Source organism: Bos mutus, unplaced genomic scaffold (genome assembly GCF_027580195.1).
Source record: "Bos mutus isolate GX-2022 unplaced genomic scaffold, NWIPB_WYAK_1.1 CTG212, whole genome shotgun sequence".
Taxonomy (NCBI): Eukaryota; Metazoa; Chordata; class Mammalia; order Artiodactyla; family Bovidae; genus Bos; species Bos mutus.
This window is the reverse complement of record NW_027219576.1, coordinates 42,734-66,386: the sequence shown is the minus strand read 5'-3', so window position 1 is coordinate 66,386 and position 23,653 is coordinate 42,734. Positions and strand designations below refer to the sequence as shown.

The window sequence follows — 23,653 nt, the reverse complement described above, 5'->3', positions numbered from 1 at the left end:
GAAAACGCACTGGTCATAGCAAACTCCATCTTCCAACAACCCAAGAGAAGACCCTACACGTGGACATCACAAGATGGTCAATATCAAAATCAGACTGATTATGTTCTTTGCAGTCAAAGATGGAGAAGCTCTGTAGAGTCAGCAAAAACAAGACCGGGAGCTGACTGTGGCTCATATCATGACATCCGTATTGCAAAATTCAGACTTCAATTGATGAAAGTAGGGAAAACCCCCTAGGCCATTCAGGTATGACCTAAATCAAATCCCTTATGATTATACAGTGGAAGGGACAAATAGATTCAAGGGATTAGATCTGGTCAACAGAGTGTCTGAAGAACTATGGACGGAGGTTCCTAACATTGTACAGGAGGCCATGGTCAAAATCATCCACCAAAATGAAATGCAGAAAGGCAAAGGTGTTGTCTGAGGAGGCCTCACAAATAGTTGAGAAAAGAAGAGAAGCTAAAGGCAAAGGAGAAAAGGAAAAAGACACACCCATCTGAATGTAGAGTTTCATACAATAGCAAGGAGATATAAGAAAACGTCTTAGGTGAACAATGTAAAAAGAAAGAGGAAAACAACAGAACGGGAAAGAATAGAGATCTATTTAAGAAAATTAGAGATACCAAGGGAACATTTCATGCAAAGATGGGCACAGAAAAGGAAATAAATGCTATGGGCCATTTCTGAAGCAGTAGATATTAAGAAGAGGTGGCAGGATTACACAGAAGAACTATACAAAAGAGATCTTAATGACCCAGAGAACCACGATGGTGTTATTAGTCATCTAGAGCCAGACATTCAGGAAAGCGATATCAAATGGTCCTTAGGAAGCATCACTATGAACAAAGCTAGTGGAGGTGATGGAATTCCAACTGAGCTATTTCAAGTCCTAAAAAATAATGCTGTTAAGTGCTGCCCTTAATATGCCAGCAAATTTTGAAACCTCAGCAGTGGCCACAGGACTGGAAAAGGTCAGTTTTCATTTCATTCCCAAAGAAAGGAACTGCCAAAGAATGTTCAAACTATTGCACAATTGTCCTCATCTAACATGTTAGCAAACTAATGCTCAAAATTCTCCAAGTGAGGTTTCAACATACGTGAACCAAGAACTTCTAGATGTTCAAGCTGGATTTAGCAAAGGGAAAGGACCTTAGATCACATTTCCAACATCCACTGGATCATAGAAAAAGTAAGAGAGTCCAGAAAAACATCTACTTCTGATTTATTGACTAGGCCAAAGCCTTTGACTGTGTGGATCACAACAAACTGTTGGAAAATTCCCAAAAGATGGGAATACCAGACCACCTTACCTGCCTCCTGCAAAATCTGTATGAAGATCAAGAAGCAACAGTTAGAACCAGACATGGAACAACGGACTGGTTCTAAATTAGGAAAAGCATATGTCAAGGTTGTATATTGTCACCATGTTTAATTAGGTGTGGAGTACATCATGCAAAATGCTGGACTGCATGAAGCACAAGCTGGAATCAAGATTGCCAAGAGAAATATCAATAAACTCAGATATGCAGATGACACCATCCTTATGACAGAAAGTGAAGCAGAATGAAAGAGCCTCTTGACTAAAGTGAAAGAGGAGAGTCAAAAGGCTGACTTAAAACTCAACATTCAGAAAACAAAGATTACGGCATTTGTTTCCATCACTTCATGGCAAATAGGGAAACAATGGAAACAGTGAGAGACTTTATTTTCTTGGGCTCCAAAATCCCTGGAAATGTGACTGCAGCCATAACATTCAAAGACGCTTGCTCCTTGGAAGAAAAGCTCTAAGCAACCTAGAGAGCATATTCAAAAGCAGAGACATTACCTTGCCGACAAAGTTCCATCTAGTCAAAGCTATGGTTTTTCCAGTAGTCATGTATGGAAGTGAGAGTTGGACTACAAAGAAAGCTGAGTGCCCAAGAATTGATCCCTTTGAACTTTGGTGTTGGAGAAGACTCTTGAGAGTCCCTTGGACTGCAAGGAGATCCAACCAGTCCATCCTAAAGGAAATCAGTCCTGAAGATTCATTAGAAGGACTGATACTGAAGCTGAAGCTCCAATACTTTGGCCACCTGATGCAAAGAACTGACTCATTGGCAAAGACCCCGATGCTGGGAGAGATTGAAGGTGGGAGGAGAAGGGGATGACATAAGATGATGGATTGGATTGGATTACCATCTCTATGGACACAAGTTGAGCAGGCTCTGGTAGTTAGTGATGGATCGGGAGCCTGGCGTACTGCGGTCCTTGGGATCACAAAAAGTCACACACGACTGAGCGACAGAACTGAACTGATAAGGGAAAAGAATATTAAGAAGAATAGATATCTATATCTACACCAGACCAGGTGGAACATAAGGGATGCTGATGGTGACTGGTTCTGACTCTCAGGACTTCAATCAACTGAAGCTTGGAGTCTCGCACAGCCCAAGACCCTTAATAAACATGCCTGTAAAGGTAAACTGTTAGTCACTCACTCGTGTCTGACTCTTTGCAACACCATGGACCACCAGGCTCCTCTGTCCATGGGACTCTCCAGGCAAGAATACTGGAGTGCTTTGCCATGCCCTCCTGTGGGGATCTTCCCCACCTAGGGATTGAACCTGGGTCTTCTGCTGTGGGCAGATTGTTTACGGTCTGAGCCACCATGGAAGCCTCAACATGCCTGTTCCCATAGATTAAAGCTTCCCCACCTTTGCGCTTTAGACAGACAGTGCTCCAGAAAGCTGCATGGTGTTCTCCATAGTCCTGCAAGTAATACACTTTTCCTTCCCATGAGCTTTGGCTGGGTTGTATCTTCTGGCTCAACACCACCATGAGATGAATTCACTTTTCTGGTAACATTTCTCCATCCAGACTCCCAACCACCACTTGATACTAATTCTACAGTCAGTCCTCTTGCTTCCAATACATGGAAATCACCTTTTTGTTCTGTGAGCAATCTAGGTAAGGGCCAGAAACAGTGTCCTTATTTTATCTTGAGATGCCAGTAGGGGTCAAGCAAACTCATCTCTGTGGATCCATTGTCCTCCACTTCAATGCCTCGTTTTACAGAAAACACTTGCAAGGCTTTGAGTTTTTATTTATACCTGATTTTTGAAGGCTTTTGATACCTACATTAAATATACAGACTACTCATAAATGCTACTTCTACTTTGAGATTAAAAATCCTCCAAGTTTTTCTAACTTTCTTATTCCATGTGTTGCATTTAAATGTTTGACCATATGTTGTTTATCTTGTGTCTCATCAGAATTTAGTTAATTACACAGTTTTCCCCTGAATAATGCAGTACTCACCACATAGAAGCAATGGCACCACTCCAGTACTCTTGCCTGGAAAATTCCATGGACGGAGGAGCCTGGTAGGCTGCAGTCCATGGAGTCGCTAAGAATTGGACATGACTGAGCGACTTCATTTTCACTTTTCACTTTCATGCATTGGAGAAGGAAATGGCAACCCCCTCCAGTATTCTTGCCTGGAGAATTCCAGGGACAGAGGAGCCTGGTGGGCTGCCGTCTATGGGGTCGCACAGAGTCGGACACGACTGAAGCGACTTAGCAGCAGCAGCAGCACCACGTAGAGGGAGAAGGCAATGGCGACCCACTCCAGTACTCTTGCCTGGAAAATCCCATGGACGGGGGAGCCTGGTGGGCTGTGGTCCATGGGGTCGCTAAGAGTCGGACACGACTGAGCGACTTCACTTTCACTTTTCACTTTCATGCATTGGAGAAGGAAATGGCAACCCGCTACAGTGTTCCTGCCTGGAAAATCCCAGGGATGGAGTAGCCTGGTGGGCTGCCGTCTATGGGGTCGCACAGAGTTGGACACGGCTGAAGCGACTTAGCAGCTGCAGCACCACATAGAGTGCTTCCCCAAACTAGATTTGACCAGGTATTACATAGGCCTAGGAGAAAATCCGGGAGCATGACTACAGTCTGGTGGAGTCGTGATTACAGTTGAGGGCACTGGAAGGAAACATCCAGCCTGAAGACAACACGCCCACTGGAAGATCCAGGCCTAAGAGGTCATGCCTGAAAACAAGGAAAGAAATCGGCCAAGATGTGCCTGCGCACTGGAGGCTTCTTGACTGACACGCCCCCGAGAAGCCATTTCCCCAGTGTTTGGGTGGGGCCTCCTTCGCTCTCTGCACCCTCCCAGTGCCTATTGGCTGGACTGCCTCACTTGCGGCACCGATTGGTCGCTTGTGCCTGGAACCGTACAAGACGGCTGCGCCCCCTTCATTTTGCCTCAGCGCGGGAGGATTAACCGCTAAGCTGTTATCGCGATACGGGCCGGGGTCGGAAGTGCCGCAGAACAGCGAGGAGACTGAACGGAACGCACGCTGTGCAACCTTCGTAAACCCTCAGAGTGACGGCTTCTAATTCCAGGGTGAGAGGCCCCAAATCCCATCAGCTTTGAGGAACCTGGGTCCTAACCTGAGAGCTTGCAATTCATCAGCTTCAGGGACTCCAAGTCCCTTCACTGGCAGAAACACTGAATACCCTAGTGCTGCAACTCTCAAATACCTAGAGTAACCCCAGTTCCCTTCAGCCTGCTGCTGCTGCTGCTAAGTTGCTTCAGTCGTATCTGACTCTGTGCAACCCCATAGATGGCAGCCCACCAGGCTCCTCTGTCCCTGGGATTCTCCAGGCAAGAATACTGGAGTGGGTTGCCATTTCCTTCTCCAATGCATGCAAGTGAAAAGTGAAAGTGCAGTCGCTCAGTCGTGTCCAACTTTAGCGACCCCATGGACTGGAGCCTACCAAGCTCCTCCGTCCATGGGATTTTCCAGGCAAGAGTACTGGAATGGGGTGCCATTGCCTTCTCCACCTGTCAGCTTGAGGCACCCTGAAAATAGCACCCACAGAGAGACCAAATTTCCTTAATCTCAGAGACCCTGAATACCTCAGCCTGGGAGCTCTTAAAACTCTTCGTCCTCAAGACCCCCACTGTCCTGCCTGTCAAAGACTTAAAGCCCCTTAATAAGAAACCTCCAATTTTCTCAGCCTCAAAGATCCCAAGTTCTCTCACCCTGTGCATTTGACATCAGCTAAAAGATCCCCAGTCCCCTCTGTCTGAGGATCCCAGTTCCTTCAGCCCCTGTGTCCCAGATCTCCTCCTCAAGCTGAACAACTTTTCCCTTATACATAGAACCCATGTTGGCCCAGATTTTTCAGTCCCCAGGGGGAGATCCTCAAAACCCTTCTTGGAGAAATATTCTCTCTCCTGCACTGGAACAGAGCCCTGATTTCAGCCTGACCCCAGGCCAGCAGTTAGGGGCTTCCAGGTCTCCTCAAGATTCCCTATGTCACCCACAGACACATCCCTCCCAGTGCCTTTCCTCAGAGGGGCTGAATTGTAGGGGAACCAAAGAAACCATATCTAGTTCACATTAGGGTGGCCTGTCATATCTGGACAGGATCTGTCCACCCCACCAACACCCTCACTCTGACTTTCCCTACACCTTCCTGCCCTAGACACTCCACCCAAGGAAGACAGACCAGGCTCTGGACAGTGGTCTGGGCTATCTCAGCATCTTCTCCTTCCATAGGCACCTTGGCATTGAGGCATTCCCATGGCCATGAGCCAAAACAGGTCTCCAGAGGAGAGAACTAAGGGAGACGCTGGGAGAACAGAGTGGAAGCTCACGGTGAGAGGCAGAGTTGGCAAAGCTGGGCTCTAAGCCAGCTCTATAGGAAGGACACAGCCCCGGTCCCTAAAGGACAACAGACTGCTTGACTGGGCAGCTGAGTGAACTTCTCTGTGAGTGTACACAGGATGGGAATGCCTGGTCCTGTCTGAGACAGTGGTGTGAAGCAGAACAAAACAGGACACTAGCATCATCAACTGCTCTGTGTCCAGCGAGAGTTAGGAAAATGCTCAATGTTTTTTCAGTTAAGTAGCACACAGGCGGGAAGGAAAGTCTTTGTTCCTGTCTCACAGAGACCATTCAGTAGCTTCAGGCTAGTCCCTGCACAAAAGGTGGAGGAGACGTCAGCTCTAAGGTCTGACTTATATTAGTAAGACCCTGATGAAATCTATTATTTTCCTTAGGCCAAAGATGCTTTCAAAGACATTTCCATATACTTCTCCAAGGAAGAATGGGCAGAGATGGGAGAATGGGAAAAAACTGGATATAGGAATGTGAAAAGGAACTATGAAGTGCTGATTGCTATAGGTAACAGGAACTGCTGGGTGCCTGTGAGCCTGGGAAACATGAAACAGGTCTTCAGCCTCAGTGTTTCCTTGGCTGTCTCTCAGGTGGCTTCATCTGCTCACAGTTCCCTTTTGTGTGGAGACTAACCTGGAGGAAATTTTTATTGTTTTACCAAAGTGGGATTGACCCTGGCAGTGCAGAGCTCACCTCTTGCCTTGTTCTACATTCTCCCAGCCCATCCTACTGATTTCCCTGACTTTGTGATACTTTCCATTGCTTTTGTGCTTTGTGCTTCCTTCTTAGAACATATATTTTGCTTCTTTCCAGGTTTAAGAGCCACTCAACCAGCTTTCATGCATCACCGCAGGCAGGTCATCAAACCCCAGGGAGATGATACTGAGGATTCTGATGAAGAATGGACACCACAGCATCAAGGTGAGGGGCCAGGAGAATGTAGAGGTGTCTTCCCAAAACCAGCCTGGGCTAAGGTCTCAACTGCATCTCAGCCATTAGCAAAGAAAACATAATTTTCAGCATTCTGAAGTGGTTGTGGCTGAATATTGACATAAGCCTGAATGAAGATGAATGTATAGGTTTTCCAGTGTAATTCTCAAAAGCTTTTTCTTTAAAATTTATGATTCTTTTTAAAAAGAATTATTTTTGCTAAACATTCTTAATGAAAGGCAATTAAAGATACCTTAGGCTATAAATTCATCAAAGAGATTTCTAATAGTAATCTCATAATAATTCGGTTATTGGAGTAAATCTCTTAGAAGAGCAAATGATTAACATATTATGTCAAGATACATTATTTGTGTGTAAAAAACTAACACCACATGATCGTCTTACCCTGCTGCTACTGCTAAGTCGCGTCAGTCGTGTCCGACTCTGTGCGACCCCATAGACTGAAGCCCACCAGGCTCCTCTGTCCCTGGGATTCTCCAGGCAAGAACACTGGAGTGGGTTGCCATTTCCTTCTTCTTCTTACCCTAAGGTGAAACAAATTCTTTGTTTTGAATCTGGGAAAGGGTTTGAGATAACTGTATATTCTCCCTTATCTTTCCCACATTTCACTGACCAGAAACAGCCTCAGGTAAATAAAAAATTAAGTACACTCACTATAAAATAAAAGTGAGCAGCTCACTTCCTCTTCTGCTGCTCAGAGAGTTTACAAGAGGTAATCTGCCTAGACTGGAGAAAACAATTTTGATAATTCTAGGATTCTCCATCAATGGATTTCTGTTCTCCCAGATTTTTAAAAATTATTTATTTAATTTTGGGTGCACTGGGTCTTTGCTGCTGTGCAGGGGCTTTCTCTGGTTGCAGTGACTGACTTCTCGTGGCAGAGCACATGCAGGCTCAGTCGTTTGTGACACACAGGCTTAGTTGCCCTGCAGAAAATGAAATCTTCCTGGACCAGTGACTAAACCTGTGTCCTCTGCATCGGCAGGCAGATTCTCATCCACTCTACCACCAGGGAAGACCATCTGTTCCCTTAGGTTATGAAAACTAGTGTAAGAGAAATGAAAACCAAAGGTTTTGACATGAAGAGAGATTCTTCATAGGGAATACATACCCCATAGTTCACCATACCTCTGCTGCTGCCGCTAAGTTGCTTCAGTCATGTCTGACTCTGTGCAACCCCATAGACAGCAGCCCCCCAGGCTCCCAGGTCCCTAGGATTCTCCAGGCAAAAACACTGGAGTGGGTTGCCATTTCCTTCTCCAATGCATGAAAATGAAAAGTGAAAGTGAAGTCGCTCAGTCACGTCCGAATCTTAGCAACCATATGAACTGCAGCCTACCACGCTCCTCCATCCTTGGGATTTTTCAGGCAAAAGTACTGGAGTGGGGTGCCATTGCCTTCTCTCACCATACCTCTACACATCTTTATTTACCTTCTTAATTTCTGAGTGTATGGTACACTATTGCTGACTATGTACACATTGCTCTACAGCAAATCTGTAGAACTTTTTCATCTTGCATGACTGAAGCTTTACACATACTGAGCAACAATTCTCCAATTCTTTCTCCTCATAGTCCTTGGCAACCACAATTGTATTTTCTGTTTCCATGGATTTGATTAATTTACGTACCTCACAGAAGTGGAATCATGCAATATTTGCCTTTTTTTTAATTGGTTCATTTCACTTAGCATAATATCATCAAGGCTTATCCCTGAGGTCACATATGATAAAATACTTTTTTAAGGCTTCAAAACATCCCATTGTGTGCATGGGTATATAATATATATGATATATATAATCTTTATCTGTTTATCCACCAATGAACATTTAGATTGCTTCCACATCTTGCCAACTGGGAATAATGCTGCGATGACCATAGATGTGCACAAGATTTATTCAAGATCTCGCTTTCAATTTTTTATGGAAATATACTCTGTAGTTGGATTACTAGATCATACAGCAGTTCTAATTTTCTGAGGAAACTCCATACTGTTTTCTGTAAAGGTTGCAACATTTTACATTTCCAACAATAGTGTATAAGTGTTCTAATTTCTCCATATACTTACCAAACTTGCTATTGTCCTCTTATTCATATTGGCCATCACAGAAGGTATGAGATAATTTCCATTGTGGTTTAATTTGTATTTCCCTATTGATTAGTAATATTGAGCATCTTTTCATATGTTTATTGGCATTTGTGGATATTCTTTGGAGAAATGTCTATTCAATGCCTTCTCCCACCATGTTCATCAGCTCAGGCTGCCATAATGAAACAGACTGCATGGCTTAAACCACAGAAGTTTGTTTTCTTCCAATGCTGGAGCATGGAAGTGTGATATCAGGGTGCCATCATGGTCAATCAGGTTCTCTTCCTGGCTTATAAGTAGCCTTCATATTGGTGTATACTTATGAACCCCTTATTAGATACGTATTTTACAATATTTTCTACCATCCTGTAGTTTGTCTTTCACTCTGTTCCTTTGTTTCACTCTATTCATCCATTTCACTTTGTGTCCTTTGTTGCACAGAGGTTTTAAGATTAACATAATCTCATTTGTCTATTTTTACCTTTTACTAATACTTGCGCACTTGGTATCATATCTAAGAAATCATTCCTGATTCATGTCATGAAGCTTCACCCTTGTTTTCTTCTAAGAGTCTTATCAAGTCTTATATTTAGATCTTTAATCCATTCTGAGTTGATTTTTCTTTGTGATGTAAGATCTTCATTATTTTGCATATGGATATTTTGTTTCTCCAGGGCCATTTGTTACAGGGATTAAACTTTCCCTGTTGTCTTGACACCCTTGATAAAGATCATTAGACCATGTATCCAAGCGTTTACTTGTGGCTGTCTATTCTGTTCCATTGATTGGTACCTCTGTCTTTATGCCAGTGGGCTTCCTCAGTGGCTCAGCAGGTGAAGAATCTGCTTCAATGCAGGAGACACAGGAGATGCAGGTTCAATCCATGAGTTAAGAAGATCCCCTGAAGAAGGAAATGGCAATCCCCTCCAGTATTCTTGCCTGAGAAATCCCCTAGACAGAGGAGCCTTGTGGGCTACAGTCCAAAAGGTCGGAAAGAGTCAACACAATTGAGTGACTAAGCACGCACTTTATGCTGAAACTACGCTTTTTGGTTCCTGTACGTTTGTAATATGTTCTGAAATCAGAGACCTCCAGTTTTTCTGTTCTTTCTAAGATTATTTTGTCTATTTGGGGTCCTCTGAGATTCCGTATTAACTGTAGGATGGACTTTCTATATCTGAAAAAAATTCCATTGGGATTTTAATAGGACACTGAATCTTTAAATTGCTTTGGGTAGTATGAACAGCTTAATAATATTAAGTCTCCAAATCCATAAATGTGAGATGCCTTTCTATTTAGTTGTGTCAGATTCCTTTCAGCAATACTTTGTAATTTTCAATGTATAATTCTTTCATCTCCTTAAGTTTACTCCCAATTATTTCATTCTTTTTGATACTATTATAAATAAGATTATCGGGACTTCTCTGGGGGTCCACTTGCTAAGACTCTACACTCCCAATGCAGAGAACTTGGGGTCAGTCCCATAGCAGGGAACAAGATCCTACATGCCACAACAAAGACCTGGCACAAATAAATAAATAAAATTTTTTTTTTAATTCAAATTAGCTCTTGACTACAGCTTTAAAAATATAAATAGGATTTTTTTTTAATTTCCCTTTCTGGAATGTTGATTGTTCATGCATGGAAAGGTATTTGAATGTTGATTCTGTACTGTGCAACTTTCTGTGCAGGTTTTTTTGTGTGTGTAGAATTTTAAAGATTTTTTAAAATCATGTCATCTGTGAACAGACATAATTTTACTTCTTTCTTTCCAAATGGAAGTTTTTGGTTTCCTTTTCTAATCTAATGCCCTGTCGAGGACTTCTAATATTATATTGAATAGAAATGTTGAGAATGGGCATCCTTGCCTTTTTCCCTTGATCTTAGAAGTTTTCAGCTTTTCACTGGTGACTATGATGTTAGAGACAGACTTTTCACATTGACCTTTATTATATTGCAGTCACTTCTGTCTATTTCTACTTTGTTGAATATTTTTGTCATGAAAGGCTAGTAAATTTATTATATACTTTATGGACCTCAGATGAAGCACAAATGAAGTTTCTTTTTTTAATTTTAAGAAAATTATGTAATGATCCCAGTGGAAGCATAGGAGTTGATGATACAGAAATCAGTTTCCATTCCTCCTTTGCTATTCCTTGTTCTTGTCACTCTCTGGCTCAGAATTCTTTGTCCTTAATTAGAATGCCCAGAGATTGGAAATATTTACCCACCAAAACACTGTTTCTCATCATTTTCTAGGTAAACCTTCTAGGAAGGCCTTCAGAATGGAGCACAGAAAACACCAAAAGGTGAGTATTTCCTAAATCCTATTGACAAAAAAATCCTCTTCATGGATCCAGTCACAGGTGAGAATAGGAAAAAACAGAGATCCTGGAGACTGCTGCCTTCCTGTCCTGAAACTTTAGCACAATGCCTGATATCATCACCATCTTTATAGTTAGTAAGAACAGCAACAATAGTAGGCTGTTCTATTTGTTACATTATTTTCACAATATTATAGACTTTAAGCCTTTTATGTGAATAAACTTACTTAAACCTTAAAATAATCCTACAGTACCTATAAGTAGGTATATAGCTATCATCATTATAGATCAAGGAACTGAGGTTTAAAAAAATGTTTGATTACATATCAATGGTAACACAATCTAATCCAAAGCACCTTCTCTAAACCCCTTACAAACTGGTTAAAACATTCATAGGTCAATAAAGTTTATTCATACATCTAATTCATACATCTTTATATCATTCACCTGAGAGATGTTTTAAAACTCAGTTCTTTTGTGCTGTGCTAGTGAGGGTGGACTCTGGGAGTTGGTGATGGACAGGGAGACCTGGCGTGCTGCGGTTCATGGGGTCGCAAAGAGTCGGACACAACTGAGCGACTGAACCGAACTGAGTGAGGGATATGCTAAGACATCTGACTAAGGGAAGCCTTAGGACATGTTGGGCAGTTTGTAGAGTGGACGGTCCAAAATGAAGACGCTTAAGGACATGTTGGACAGTTTGTAGAGTGTATGGTCCAAGATGAAGAAGCTTAAGGATATGTTGAGCAGTTTGTAGAATGGACAGTCCAAGATGAAGAAAGCGACATGATCCCTACCTCAGAGCCTCCCACTCTAATAAGAGGAAGCAACTCGCAGCCATGACAAACCTCAGGTTTAAGACTCAAAAACAATAAGTAAGAAAATAACTGTAGGATGCAGTCCTAAGATGGTGGAGGAGTAGGACAGGGAGACCACTTTCTCCCCCACAAATACATCGAAAGAACATTTGAATGCTGAGTAAATTCCACAAAACAACTTCTGAATGCAGGCACCCAGAAAGGTAGCCCATTGTCTTCAAAAGGAGGTAGGAAAAAATATAAAAGATAAAAAGAGAGACAAAAGAGGTAGGGACAGAGATCCATCCTGGGAAGGGAGTCTTAAAAAAGAGAGAAGTTTCCAAACACCAGGAAACACTCTCACTGGCGAGTCAGTGGCAAGCCTTGGAACCTCAGAGGGCAACATAAGGAGGAAAAATAAATAAATAATTAAAACCCACAGATTATGTGCCTAACGACAACTCTCAGCCGAGAAGCAGTGCAGACACTTGCACCCGCCACTACCAAACGGGGGCCAGACAGGGAGGTATAGGCTGCATTGCTTAGGGTAAGGACCAGGCCTGAATGCCCCAAAGGCAATCTGAGGGAACTAACCTGAGATAGCAACCCAGACTGTGGGATAGCTATCCCACGAAAAGCCCTAACCTAAGACACAACCAGGCCTGCTCACAGAACAAAGGACTGAGCAGAGGTAGCCGGCTGCGGACCAGCCCATCCCCCCTTGGAGACAGGCAGGCGGGGGCAGCCAGAGCCAGAAAAGGTCAATAGCGGCCCCAGAGAGGCATCCTCTACCAAACTGCAAGCAGGCTTTGTTGCTAACCAAGACTTCTTGGGATTCTGGTCGGTCAACATCTGCCGGGAGGGTTGCAGGCAGAGATCAGCGCCCCAGAAGAGATGCACAGCACACCTGGAAGGCATGCCCGTTGTACACCCAGAAAACCAAGCAGCTGGGATGGGGGAGGCAATAAGTTGCAGCCCCCACCTGGGGGCAACCGCGCCTACCAAGCACCTGCTCACCTGAGCTGCCCAGACCTGGGAAGAGCACAAAACACAGGCCCAATCAAGTCTGTGCCTCTGTGGAGTACCCAAGAACCTGAACCTGAGTGGTTTAGACCTGAGAAGTGCATACAACTTAGGGCCTGCCTCAGACAGTTCCCAGCAAAGCAACCCAGAGCCTAAGCAGTGTATACAGGGAAAGCACACACGCCATGAGCATGGGCAAACCCAGTGTGGCCGAGCCACTGCAAGCACACTCCAGTGATATTTGTTGGCAGTGTTCCTCCATCCCCACAGAATGACTGAACAAATGAGCCTAAAAAAGTGATCACCACCACCCCCTTGTGTCAGGGCGGAAATTAGACACTGAAGAGACCAGCAAACAGAAGAAGCTGAAACATAGGGAACCTCCTTGGAAGTAACAGGTGCAATAGATTAAAACCCTGTAGTTAGCACCAACTACAAGAGATGGGAATACCAGACCACCTGACCTGCCTCTTGAGAAACCTATATACAGGTCAGGAAGCAACAGTTAGAACTGGACATGAAACAACAGACTCGTTCCAAATAGGAAAAGAAGTACATCAAGGCTGTATATTGTCACCCTGCTTATTTAACTTATATGCAGAGTATATCATGAAAAACGCTGGGCTGGAAGAAGCACAAGCTGGAATCAAGATTGCCAGGAGAAATGTCAATAACCTCAGATATGCAGATAGCACCACCCTTATGGCAGAAAGTGAAGAGGAACTAAAAGCCTCTTGATGAAAGTGAAAGAGGAGAGTGAAAAAGTTGGCTTAAAGCTCAGCATTCAGAAAACTAAAATCATGGCATCTGGTCCCATCACTTCATGGCAAATAGATGGGGAAACAGTGGAAACAGTGTCAGACTTTATTTTTTGGGGCTCCAAAATCACTGCAGATGGTGATTGCAGCCATGAAATTAAAAGACACTTACTCCTTGGAAGGAAAGTTATGACCAACCTAGATAACATCTTCAAAAGCAGAGACATTGCTTTGCGAACAAAGGTCCATCTAGTCAAGGCTATGGTTTTTCCAGTAGTCATGTATGGATGTGAGAGTTGGACTGTGAAGAAAGCTGAGCACCAAAGAACTGATGCTTTTGAACTGTGGTGTTGGAGAAGACTCTTGAGAGTCCCTTAGACTGCAAGGAGATCCAACAAGTCCATTCTAAAGGAGATCAGTCCTGGGTGTTCTTTGGAAGGAATGATGCTAAAGTTGAAACTCCAGTACTTTGGCCACCTCGTGAGAAGAGTTGACTTATTGGAAAAGTTGACTTATTGAAAAATCCCTCTGATGCTGGGAGGGATTGGGGGCAGGAGGAGAATGGGGACGACAGAGGTCGAGATGGCTGGATGGCATCACCGACTCAATGGACATAAGTCTGAGTGAACTCCGGGAGTTGGTGATGGACAGGGAGGTCTGGCATGCTGCAATTCATGGGGTCGCAAAGAGTCAGACACAACTGAGCGACTGAACTGAACTGAACGTAGGAAGGGTCCTATAGATCTTGTGAAGTACAAGCCAGATCAAGGAACTATCTGAAAATGAACTGACCACACACTGTCCACAACAACAGTGGAGAAAGTCCTAGATATATTTTTACTACTATCCATTTTTAAATTTTTTTAATATTTAAGACCTCTATTACTCCTTTAATTTTCATTTTTATAACCTACTATTACTTTGCAAAAAAAAAAAACTATTTTAAAAGCAAACTTCAGGTGTATATATATATATATTTTTTTTTTTTTTGAGAATCTAACCTCTACACTAGATTTTTAATCTTTGCTTTTTGGTATTTGTTATCAATTTTGTAACTAAAGAACACAATCTTCAGTACCTGTTTTTACTTGGGAGCAAGATTACTGGCTTGAATGCTCTCTCCCTCTTTGGACTCTCCTTTTTCTCCACCAGGTTGCCTCTAATTCCTCCCTCCCCTTTCTCTTCTCTACCCAACTCTGTGAATCTCTTTGTGTATTCTGAGCTGTGAAGAACACTTTGGAAACTGATTACTGGCTAGATCTGTCTCTCTCCTTTTGATTCCCCCTTTTATCCTGCTGGCTACCTCTGTATACTTCCTCCATCTTCTCTTCTCTTTGTAACACTGTGAACATCTCTGAGGGATCCAGACTGTGGAGAGCACATAAGGAGATTACTGGCTAGCTCACTCTCTCCCCTTTTGATTCCCCCCCTTCTCCTCCTGTTCACCTGTATCTCCCTCTTCCCTCTTCTCTTCTCCATGTAACCCTGTGTACCTCTCTCAGTGTTTTGCACTGTGGAGAAACTTTTCATCTTTAACCTAGATGTTTTATCATCAGTGTAGTATAGATGGAGAATTGAGGCTACTGTAAGAATAAGACTGAAAACCAGAGACAGGAGGCTTAAGTCCAAATCCTAAGAACACCAGAGAACTCCTGACTTCGGGGAACATTAATTGATAGGAGCTCATCAAATGCCTCCATACCAACACTGAAACCAAGCACCACCCAAGGGCTAAGAAGTTCCAGAGCAAGACATACCATGCAAATTCTCCAGCAACACAGGAGCATAGCCCTCAACTTCAATATACAGGCTGTCCAAAGTCACAACAAACCCACTGACAGCTCAAAACTCATTACTGGACACTTCATTGCACTCCAGAGAGAAGAAATCCAGCTCCACCCACCAGAATACCGACAAAAGCTTCCCTAGCCAGGAAACATTGACAAGCCTACCATTCAACCCCACCAACAGCAAGGAACCACCACAATAAAGAGGAACCACAAACTGCCAGAATAGGGAAAGGCCAGCCCAAACACAACGATACAAACAGGATGAAAAGGCATAGAAATGCCAAGCAGGTAAAGGAACAGGATAAATGCCCACCAAACCAAGCAAAAGAGGAAGATATAGGGAATCTACCTGATAAAGAATTCCAAATAATGATAGTGAAAATGATCCAAAATCTTGAAAATAAAATGGAGTTGCAGATAAATAGCCTGGAGGAAAGATTTGAGAAGATGCAAGAAAGGTTTAACAAGGACCTAGGAGAAATAAAAAAGAGTCAGTATATAATGTATAATGCAATAAGTGAGACCAAAAACACTCTGTAGAGAACCAACAGTAGAATAACGGAGGCAGAAGATAGGATAAGTGAGGTAGAAGATAGAATGGTAGAAATAAGTTAATCAGAGAGGAAAAAAGAAAAACCAATTAAAAGAAATGAGGACAACCTCAGAGACCTCTGGGATAATGTTAAACACCCCAACATTCGAATCACAGAAGTTCCAGAAGAAGAAGATAAAAAGAAAGACTATGAGAAAATATTTGAGGAGATAATAGTTGAAAACTTCCCTAAAATGGGGAAGGAAATAGTCACCCGAGTCCAAGAAACCCAGAGAGTCCCAAACAGGATAAACCCAAGGCAAAACACTCCAAGACACATATTAATCAAATTAACAAAGATCAAACACAAAGAACAAATATTAAAAGCAGCAACGGAAAAACAACAAATAACACACAAGGGGATTCCCATAAGGATAACAGCTGATCTTTCAACAGAAACTCTTCAGGCCAGGAGGGAATGGCAGGACATACTTAAAGTGATGAAAGAAAATAACCTACTGCCCAGATTACTGTACCCAGCAAGGATGTCATTCAAATATGAAGGACAAATCAAAAGCTTTACAGACAAGCAAAAGCTGAGAGAATTCAGCACCACCAAACCAGCTCTTCAACAAATGCTAAAGGATCTTCTCCAAACAGGAAACACAAAAAGGGTGTATAAACTCAAACCCAAAACAATAAAGTAAATTGCAATGGGATCATACTTATCAATAATTACCTTCAATGTAAATGGGTTGAATGCCCCAACCAAAAGACAAAGACTGGCTGAATAGATACAGAAACAATACCCCTATATATGTTGTCAGCGAGAGACCCACCTCGAAACAAGGGACACATATAGGCTGAAAGTGAAGGGCTGGAATAATATATCCCAGGCAAATAGAGATCAAAAGAAACAGGAGTAGCAATACTCATATCAGATAAAACAGACTTTAAAACAAAGGCTGTGAAGAGACACAAAGAAGGACACTACATAATGATCAAAGGATCAATCCAAGAAGAAGATATAACAATTATAAATATATATGCACCCAACATAGGAGCACTGCAATATGTAAGACAAATGCTAACAAGTATAAAAGGGGGAATTAACAATAACACAATAATAGTGGGAGACTTTTAATACCCCACTCACACCTATGGATAGATCAACTAAACAGGAAATTAGCAAGGAAACACAAACTTTAAATGAGACAATGGACCAGTTAGACCTAATTGATATCTATAGGACATTTCACTCCCAAACAATGAATTTCACCTTTTTCTTAAGTGTACATGGAATCTTCTCGAAGATGGATCACATCCTGGGCCATAAATCTAGCCTTAGTAAATTAAAAAAGCCTGAAATCATTCCAACCATCTTTTCTTACCACAGTGCAGTAAGATTAGATCTCAATTACAGGAGAAAAACGATTTAAAAATTCCAACATATGGAGGCTAAACAACACGCTGCTGAATAACCAGCAAATCACAGAAGAAATCAAAACATGCATAGAAATGAATTAAAGTGAAAACATAACAACCCAAAACCTGTGGGACACTGTAAAAGCAGTGCTAAGGGGAAGGTTCATAGCAATATGGGCATACCTCAAGAAACAAGAAAAAAGTCAAATAAACAACCTAACTCTGCACCTAAAGCAACTAGAAAAGGAAGAAATGAAGAACCCCAGGGTTAGTAGAAGGAAAGAAATCTTAAAAATTAGGGCAGAAATAAATGCAAAAGGAACAAAAGAGACCATAGCAAAAATCAACAAAGCCAAAAGCTGGTTCTTTGAGAAGATAAATAAAATTGACAAACCGTTAGCCAGACTCATCAAGAAACAAAGGGAGAAAAATCAAATCCATAAAATTAGAAATGAAAATGGAGAGATCACAACAGACAACACAGAAATACAAAGGATCATAGGAGACTAATATTTATTGGCAACTATATGCCAATAAAATGGACAACTTGGAAGAAATGGACAAATGCTTAGAAAAGTAGAACTTCCCAAAACTGAACCAGGAAGAAATAGAAAATCTTAACATGATGATGGGTACATCACAAGCATGGAAATTGAAACAGTAATCAGAAATCTTCCAGCAAACAAAAGCCCAGGACCAGATGGCTTCACAGCTGAATTCTACCAAAATATTTAGAGAAGAGCTAACACCTATCCTACTCAAACTCTTCCAGAAAATTGCAGAGAATGGTAAACTTTCAAACTCACTCTATGAGCTCACCACCACCCTAATACCCAAACTAGACAGAGATGCCACAAAAAAAGAAAACTACAAGCCAATATCACTGATGAACATAGATGGAAAAGTCCTTAACAAAATTCTACCAAACAGAATCCAACAACACATTAAAAATATCATACATCATGACCAAGTGGGCTTTATCCCAGGGATGCAAGGATTCTTCAATACCCACAAATCAATCAAGGTAATATATCACATTAACAAACTGACAAATAAAAACCATATGTTTATCTCAATAGATGCAGAGAAAGCCTTTGACAAAATTCAACATCCATTTATGATAAAAAAAAAACCCTCCAGAAATCAGGAAGAGAAGGAACATACCTCAACATAATAAAAGCTTTATATGACAAACCCACAGCAAACATTATCCTCAATGGTGAAAAATTGAAAGCATTTCCCCTAAAGTCAGGAACAAGACAAGGGTGCCCACTTTCACCACTACTACTCAAAAGAGTTTTGGAAGTTTTGGCCACAACAATCAAAGCAGAAAAGGAAATAAAAGGAATCCAGATTGGAAAAGAAGAAGTAAAACTCTGACTGTTTGCAGATGACATGATCCTCTACATAGGAAACCCTAAAGACTCCACCAGAAAATTAATAGAGCTAATCAATGACTATAGTAAAGTTGCAGGATATAAAATCAACACACAGAAGTCCCTTACCTTTGTTTACACTAGCAATGAGAAAATAGAAACAGAAAGTAAGGAAACAATTCCATTCACCATTGCAACGAAAAGAATAAAATACTTAGGAATATATCTACCTAAAGAAACTAAAGACCTATATATAGAAAACTATAAAACACTAGTGAAATGAGTCAAAGAGTACACAAGTAGATGGAGAAATATACCTTGTTAATGGATTGGACGGATCAGTATAGTGAAAATGAGTATACTACCCAAAGCAATCTATAGGTTCAATGCAATCCCTATCAAGCTACCAACGGTATTTTTCACAGAGCTAGAACAAATAATTTCACAATTTGTATGGAAATACAAAGAACCTCGAACAGCCAAAGCAAAATTGAGAAAGGGAACTGGAGGAATCAACCTGCCTGACTTCAGGCTCTACTACAAAACCACAGTCATCTTTTTTTTTTTTTTTTTTTTTGCCGGGAACTGGAGGCCAGAGGAGGAGCCATCAGATGGGAGAAGGAGCTAGAAGGGCCGTCCTTGGGGTTCTGGTATATGGCTGAGTTTCTGACGGACAGAGGGCTGTACAGATGCTCCCTGGAGGAAGTCTTGAGTCTTGAGGAAGTACTGGCACAAAGACAGAAATATTGATCAATGGAACAAAATAGAAAGCCCAGAGATAAATACACGCACCTATGGACACCTTATCTTTGACAAAGGAGGCAAGAATATACAATGGATTAAAGACAATCTCTTTAACAAGTGGTGCTGGGAAAACTGGTCAACCACTTGTAAAAGAATGAAACTAGAACACTTTCTAACACCATACACAAAAATAAACTCAAAATGGATTAAAGATCTAAATGTAAGACCAGAAACTATAAAACTCCTAGAGGAGAACATAGGCAAAATACTCTCCAACATACATCACAGCAGGATCCTCTATGACCCACCTCCCAGAATATTGGAAATAAAAGCAAAAATAAACAAATGGGACCTAGTTAAAATTGAAAACTCTGCTCAACAAAGGAAACTATAAGCAAAGTGAAAAGACAACCTTCAGGATGGGAGAAAATAATAGCAAATGAAGCAACTGACAAAGAATTAATCTCCCAAATATGCAAGCAACTCCTGCAGCTCAATTCCAGAAAAATAAATGACCCAATCAAAAAATGGGCAAAGAACAAAATAAAAATTTCTCCAAAGAAGACATACAGATGGCTAACAAACACATGAAAAGATGCTCAACATCACTCATTATCAGAGAAATGCAAATTAAGACCACCTTGTGGTACCATTATTGCCAGTCAGATTGGCTGCTATCCAAAAGTCTACAAGCAATAAATGCTAGAGAGGGTGTGGAGAAAAGGGAACCCTCTTACACTGTTGGTGGGAATGCAAACTAGTACAGCCCCTATGGAGAACAGTGTGGAGATTCCTTAAAAAACTAGAAACAGAACTGCCATATGACCCAGCTATCCCACCGCTGGGCATACACACCGAGGAAACCAGAATTGAAAGAGACACGTGTACCCCAATGTTCATTGCAGCACTGTTTATTATAGCCAGGACATGGAAGCAACCTAGATGTCCATCACCAGATGAATGGACAAGAAAGCCGTGGTACATATACACAATGGAGTATTACTCAGCCATTAAAAAGAATACATTTGAATCAGTTCTAATGAGGTGGATGAAAGTGGAGCCTATTATACAGAGTGAAGTAAGCCAGAACGAAAAACACCAATACAGTATAATAACACATATATATGGAATTTAGAAAGATGTTAACAATAACCCTGTATGCAAGACAGCAAAAGAGACACAGATGTATAGAACAGTCTTTTGGACTCTGTGGGAGAGGGCGAGGGTGGGAGAATGGCATTGAAACATGTATATTATCATATGTGAAACGAATCATCAATCCAGGTTTGATGCATGAGACAGGGTTCCGGGACTGGTGCACTGGTATGACCCAGAGAGATGTGATGGGGAGGGAGGTGGGAGGGGGGTGTTCAGGTTTGGGACCATATCTACACCCGTGGCAGATTCATGTCAATGTATGTCAAAACCAATACAATATTGTAAAGAAAACAAAAATAACAGTGATAAATGAACTGCTAAGTCAGTGGCCAAAAAAAAAAAAAAAAAAGGTAACTGAAGGACTTCACATAGGTTACTTGCTTTTGAGTAGAAACTCATCATCTGCACATGATTTCAAATGCTTATTCTTGTAGGAGGAAGTAACAAGCCCTTCCTCTGAGCTCTGATTAGGCAACTATCCTGTATGGAATCATTTGTTTAGCCTGCCCCTGTGTTGTCAGCTTTGAGAGCCTAGCCCATACCCCTTAATTCTCAGAAGTCCAGGCTCAGCTCAAAGCCCCTGAGGGCCTCCTGAATGTTTTGTGAATGAGTGACTCCACATTTAAGTTTTCATCTAGGAATAAGAATTCAAGGAATGCTGAAGATAGTATTTGTGAGCTAGACTTCAATTATAGAGGCAGTTGAGGGAATATATTGATGGCAAGGGTGTATGCTGACATTCATACTGTATTAAATAGCTCACACAACGATTTGTTGAATATTATTAAATTTCATGTCCACTGTAACATTGAGAATTAGAATGTATACCTATTTATGCATCAGGAAATTGAGGAGAACCAGCTAGTCGTACAGCCTTCTTCAAGCAGAATTGATGAGTCCAGCTACTTTAATTCGAACATTGTAGGACATAGCAACCTGCAACGTTCAGCTCATTTTCTTTATTGTCTAAATGTCCTTCTGCCAGTCGTTTTTCTCTTCTCAATCTCACTGCTTTGTCACCATACTTTCCAGATGTGTTTTGTCCCCTCTGTAATTTTTCATCCTTCCTCAACCATCAAACATCCACTAATTAATAGAAAAACCACGGATTTCCTTATGAGCCCTTACCCTCTTCTTTCCCTGACCTCCAACTATTCTCCCTGCCTTGCTCTTACCTTTATGCAGAATGTTGAAGGGGAATAACCTTAAGATATGAATTATAGTTTTGATTCATTACCCACTTAGGTCCTTGTTTTACATTCCAGTGTTCAGACTTCCCCTCCATCAGGTATTTCCAATAATTTTAAAAGTATTAACTAAAGTCATGCATGTGAAAACACTTCATACAGTCCTAAAGAACTAAAGAAATACATATTCTCTTTTACTCACATCTAAGGGAAAGTCCAGGGGACCATTAAGTAAGGTGTCCAGTTTGAAGAAATTGCAAGGAGCAGCAAAATTGCTGAATACAAGTGGCTCCAAGTGGGCTCAGAAACCAGCGAACCCTCCCCGAGAAACAAGGACCCTTGAACAGCACTCCAGACAAAAAGTCGGTAAGAGAAAACTTGGAGAGTTGCTCTAATTGGTTCCTCTAATTCCTGTAGAAAAGGTAAAAAGTATGGCGTAGGTGTGTGGTGTGGACTTTGGGTAGACATGGGTTTAAGGTGGACTGATCTGAGACATGAAGTTAGCACTGGGACCTGAGGAAAATCTTATACATTTTCTGAGGTCCTGATTGTTCATCTGTAAAGTGAAGATAAGGATACATAACTCATACAGTGTTTGAAAGCATTACATTAAATGCAATACTGCTGACACATACAAGTGGTTCAATAAATCCAGCTGTGATAATAGGGACCATGCTTTATTAGTGTTTATGCCCAGACCTCTGCTCAATGCCTTATGTGTCATGTGCCCTTAACATTTATTTTCTGAATAGATGTGTCAGTGAACCATTTCCTAAGTAAGAAGGTTGGGAAGTAAAACCTACTAACAGGAAGTGCAGGAAGATAACACTGAACTGGGCATCTGTGGAATCTCAGTATCCTGAACTACTAGATAAAGGCAGAACAAACAAAGTATAGAGAAGGGACTTTCTAGTGGTTAAGTGGTTAAGACTCCATGCTTCCACTTCAGGAAGTGTGGGTTCCATTCCTAGTCATGGAACTAAGATCCCACAGGCCATGCAGCGTGGCCAATAAATAAATAATGTAACATGAAAACAATAAAATACAAAAGTAAAAGTTTGAAAAATAAATGGAAAGAAAAAGTTTTGACAAAGTGTATAGCTGACAAGTATGAGATCTCACAGATCACTGTTTTTTCTGATAAAACAGTGACTAACTCTCCAGACCCCACCATCCTTGCTTAGCTTCTGTTCTCCATCTTAGAACTCAGAAGAAAGGAGACTGACATGAAGAGGTACAGTCTGCGAGAAAGAAAGGGCCATGTGTACCAAGAGGTCAGCGAGCCCCAGGATGATGACTACCTCTGTGAGTGACCCCGCTGGCCCATTCATGAAGGGGTTATGAGGCCTTGATCCAATAACTTCACTTCACCATTTGGTTCTCCTATCATCCCCTTCCTCTATGTCTTGGGGTACAGGATCAAGGCCAAATGCCATGAGTTCCCCAGTTCTTTCTGAAGGTCTTTACGACCACCAACATCACTATACCTCCCCTCATCCCTGTTGCTCTCACCTCCAGATTGTCAGGAGTGTCAGAACTTCTTCATTGACAGCTGTGATGCCCACGGGCCCCCAACCTTTGTAAAGGACTCTGCAGTGGAAAAGGGGCATGCCAACCGCTCAGTCCTCACTTTGCCCCCTGGGTTAAGTATCAAACTGTCAGGCATCCCTGAGGCTGGGCTTGGAGTGTGGAACGAGGCGTCTCATCTGCCTCTGGGCCTGCACTTTGGCCCCTACGAGGGCCAAATCACAGATGATAAAGAGGCCATCAACAGTGGATACTCCTGGCTGGTGAGAAATAACCCTCTTTCTATGTCCTCTGGCCA

The 23,653-nt window shown here is 41.8% G+C and overlaps 1 protein-coding gene across 1 annotated transcript in view; it reads left to right on the top strand.

The window, feature by feature from the left end:
• Positions 1-23,653, top strand: part of LOC102282730 (histone-lysine N-methyltransferase PRDM7) — a 62,442-nt gene that overhangs the window by 34,851 nt on the left and 3,938 nt on the right. Inside the window, exons 3-9 of the mRNA XM_070366798.1 lie at positions 4,163-4,359; positions 6,059-6,182; positions 6,489-6,596; positions 10,974-11,023; positions 22,038-22,194; positions 23,032-23,133; positions 23,347-23,618. Of these exons, the coding sequence (XP_070222899.1) occupies positions 4,163-4,359; positions 6,059-6,182; positions 6,489-6,596; positions 10,974-11,023; positions 22,038-22,194; positions 23,032-23,133; positions 23,347-23,618 (1,010 nt within the window). The remainder of the gene's footprint in view (positions 1-4,162; positions 4,360-6,058; positions 6,183-6,488; positions 6,597-10,973; positions 11,024-22,037; positions 22,195-23,031; positions 23,134-23,346; positions 23,619-23,653) is intronic.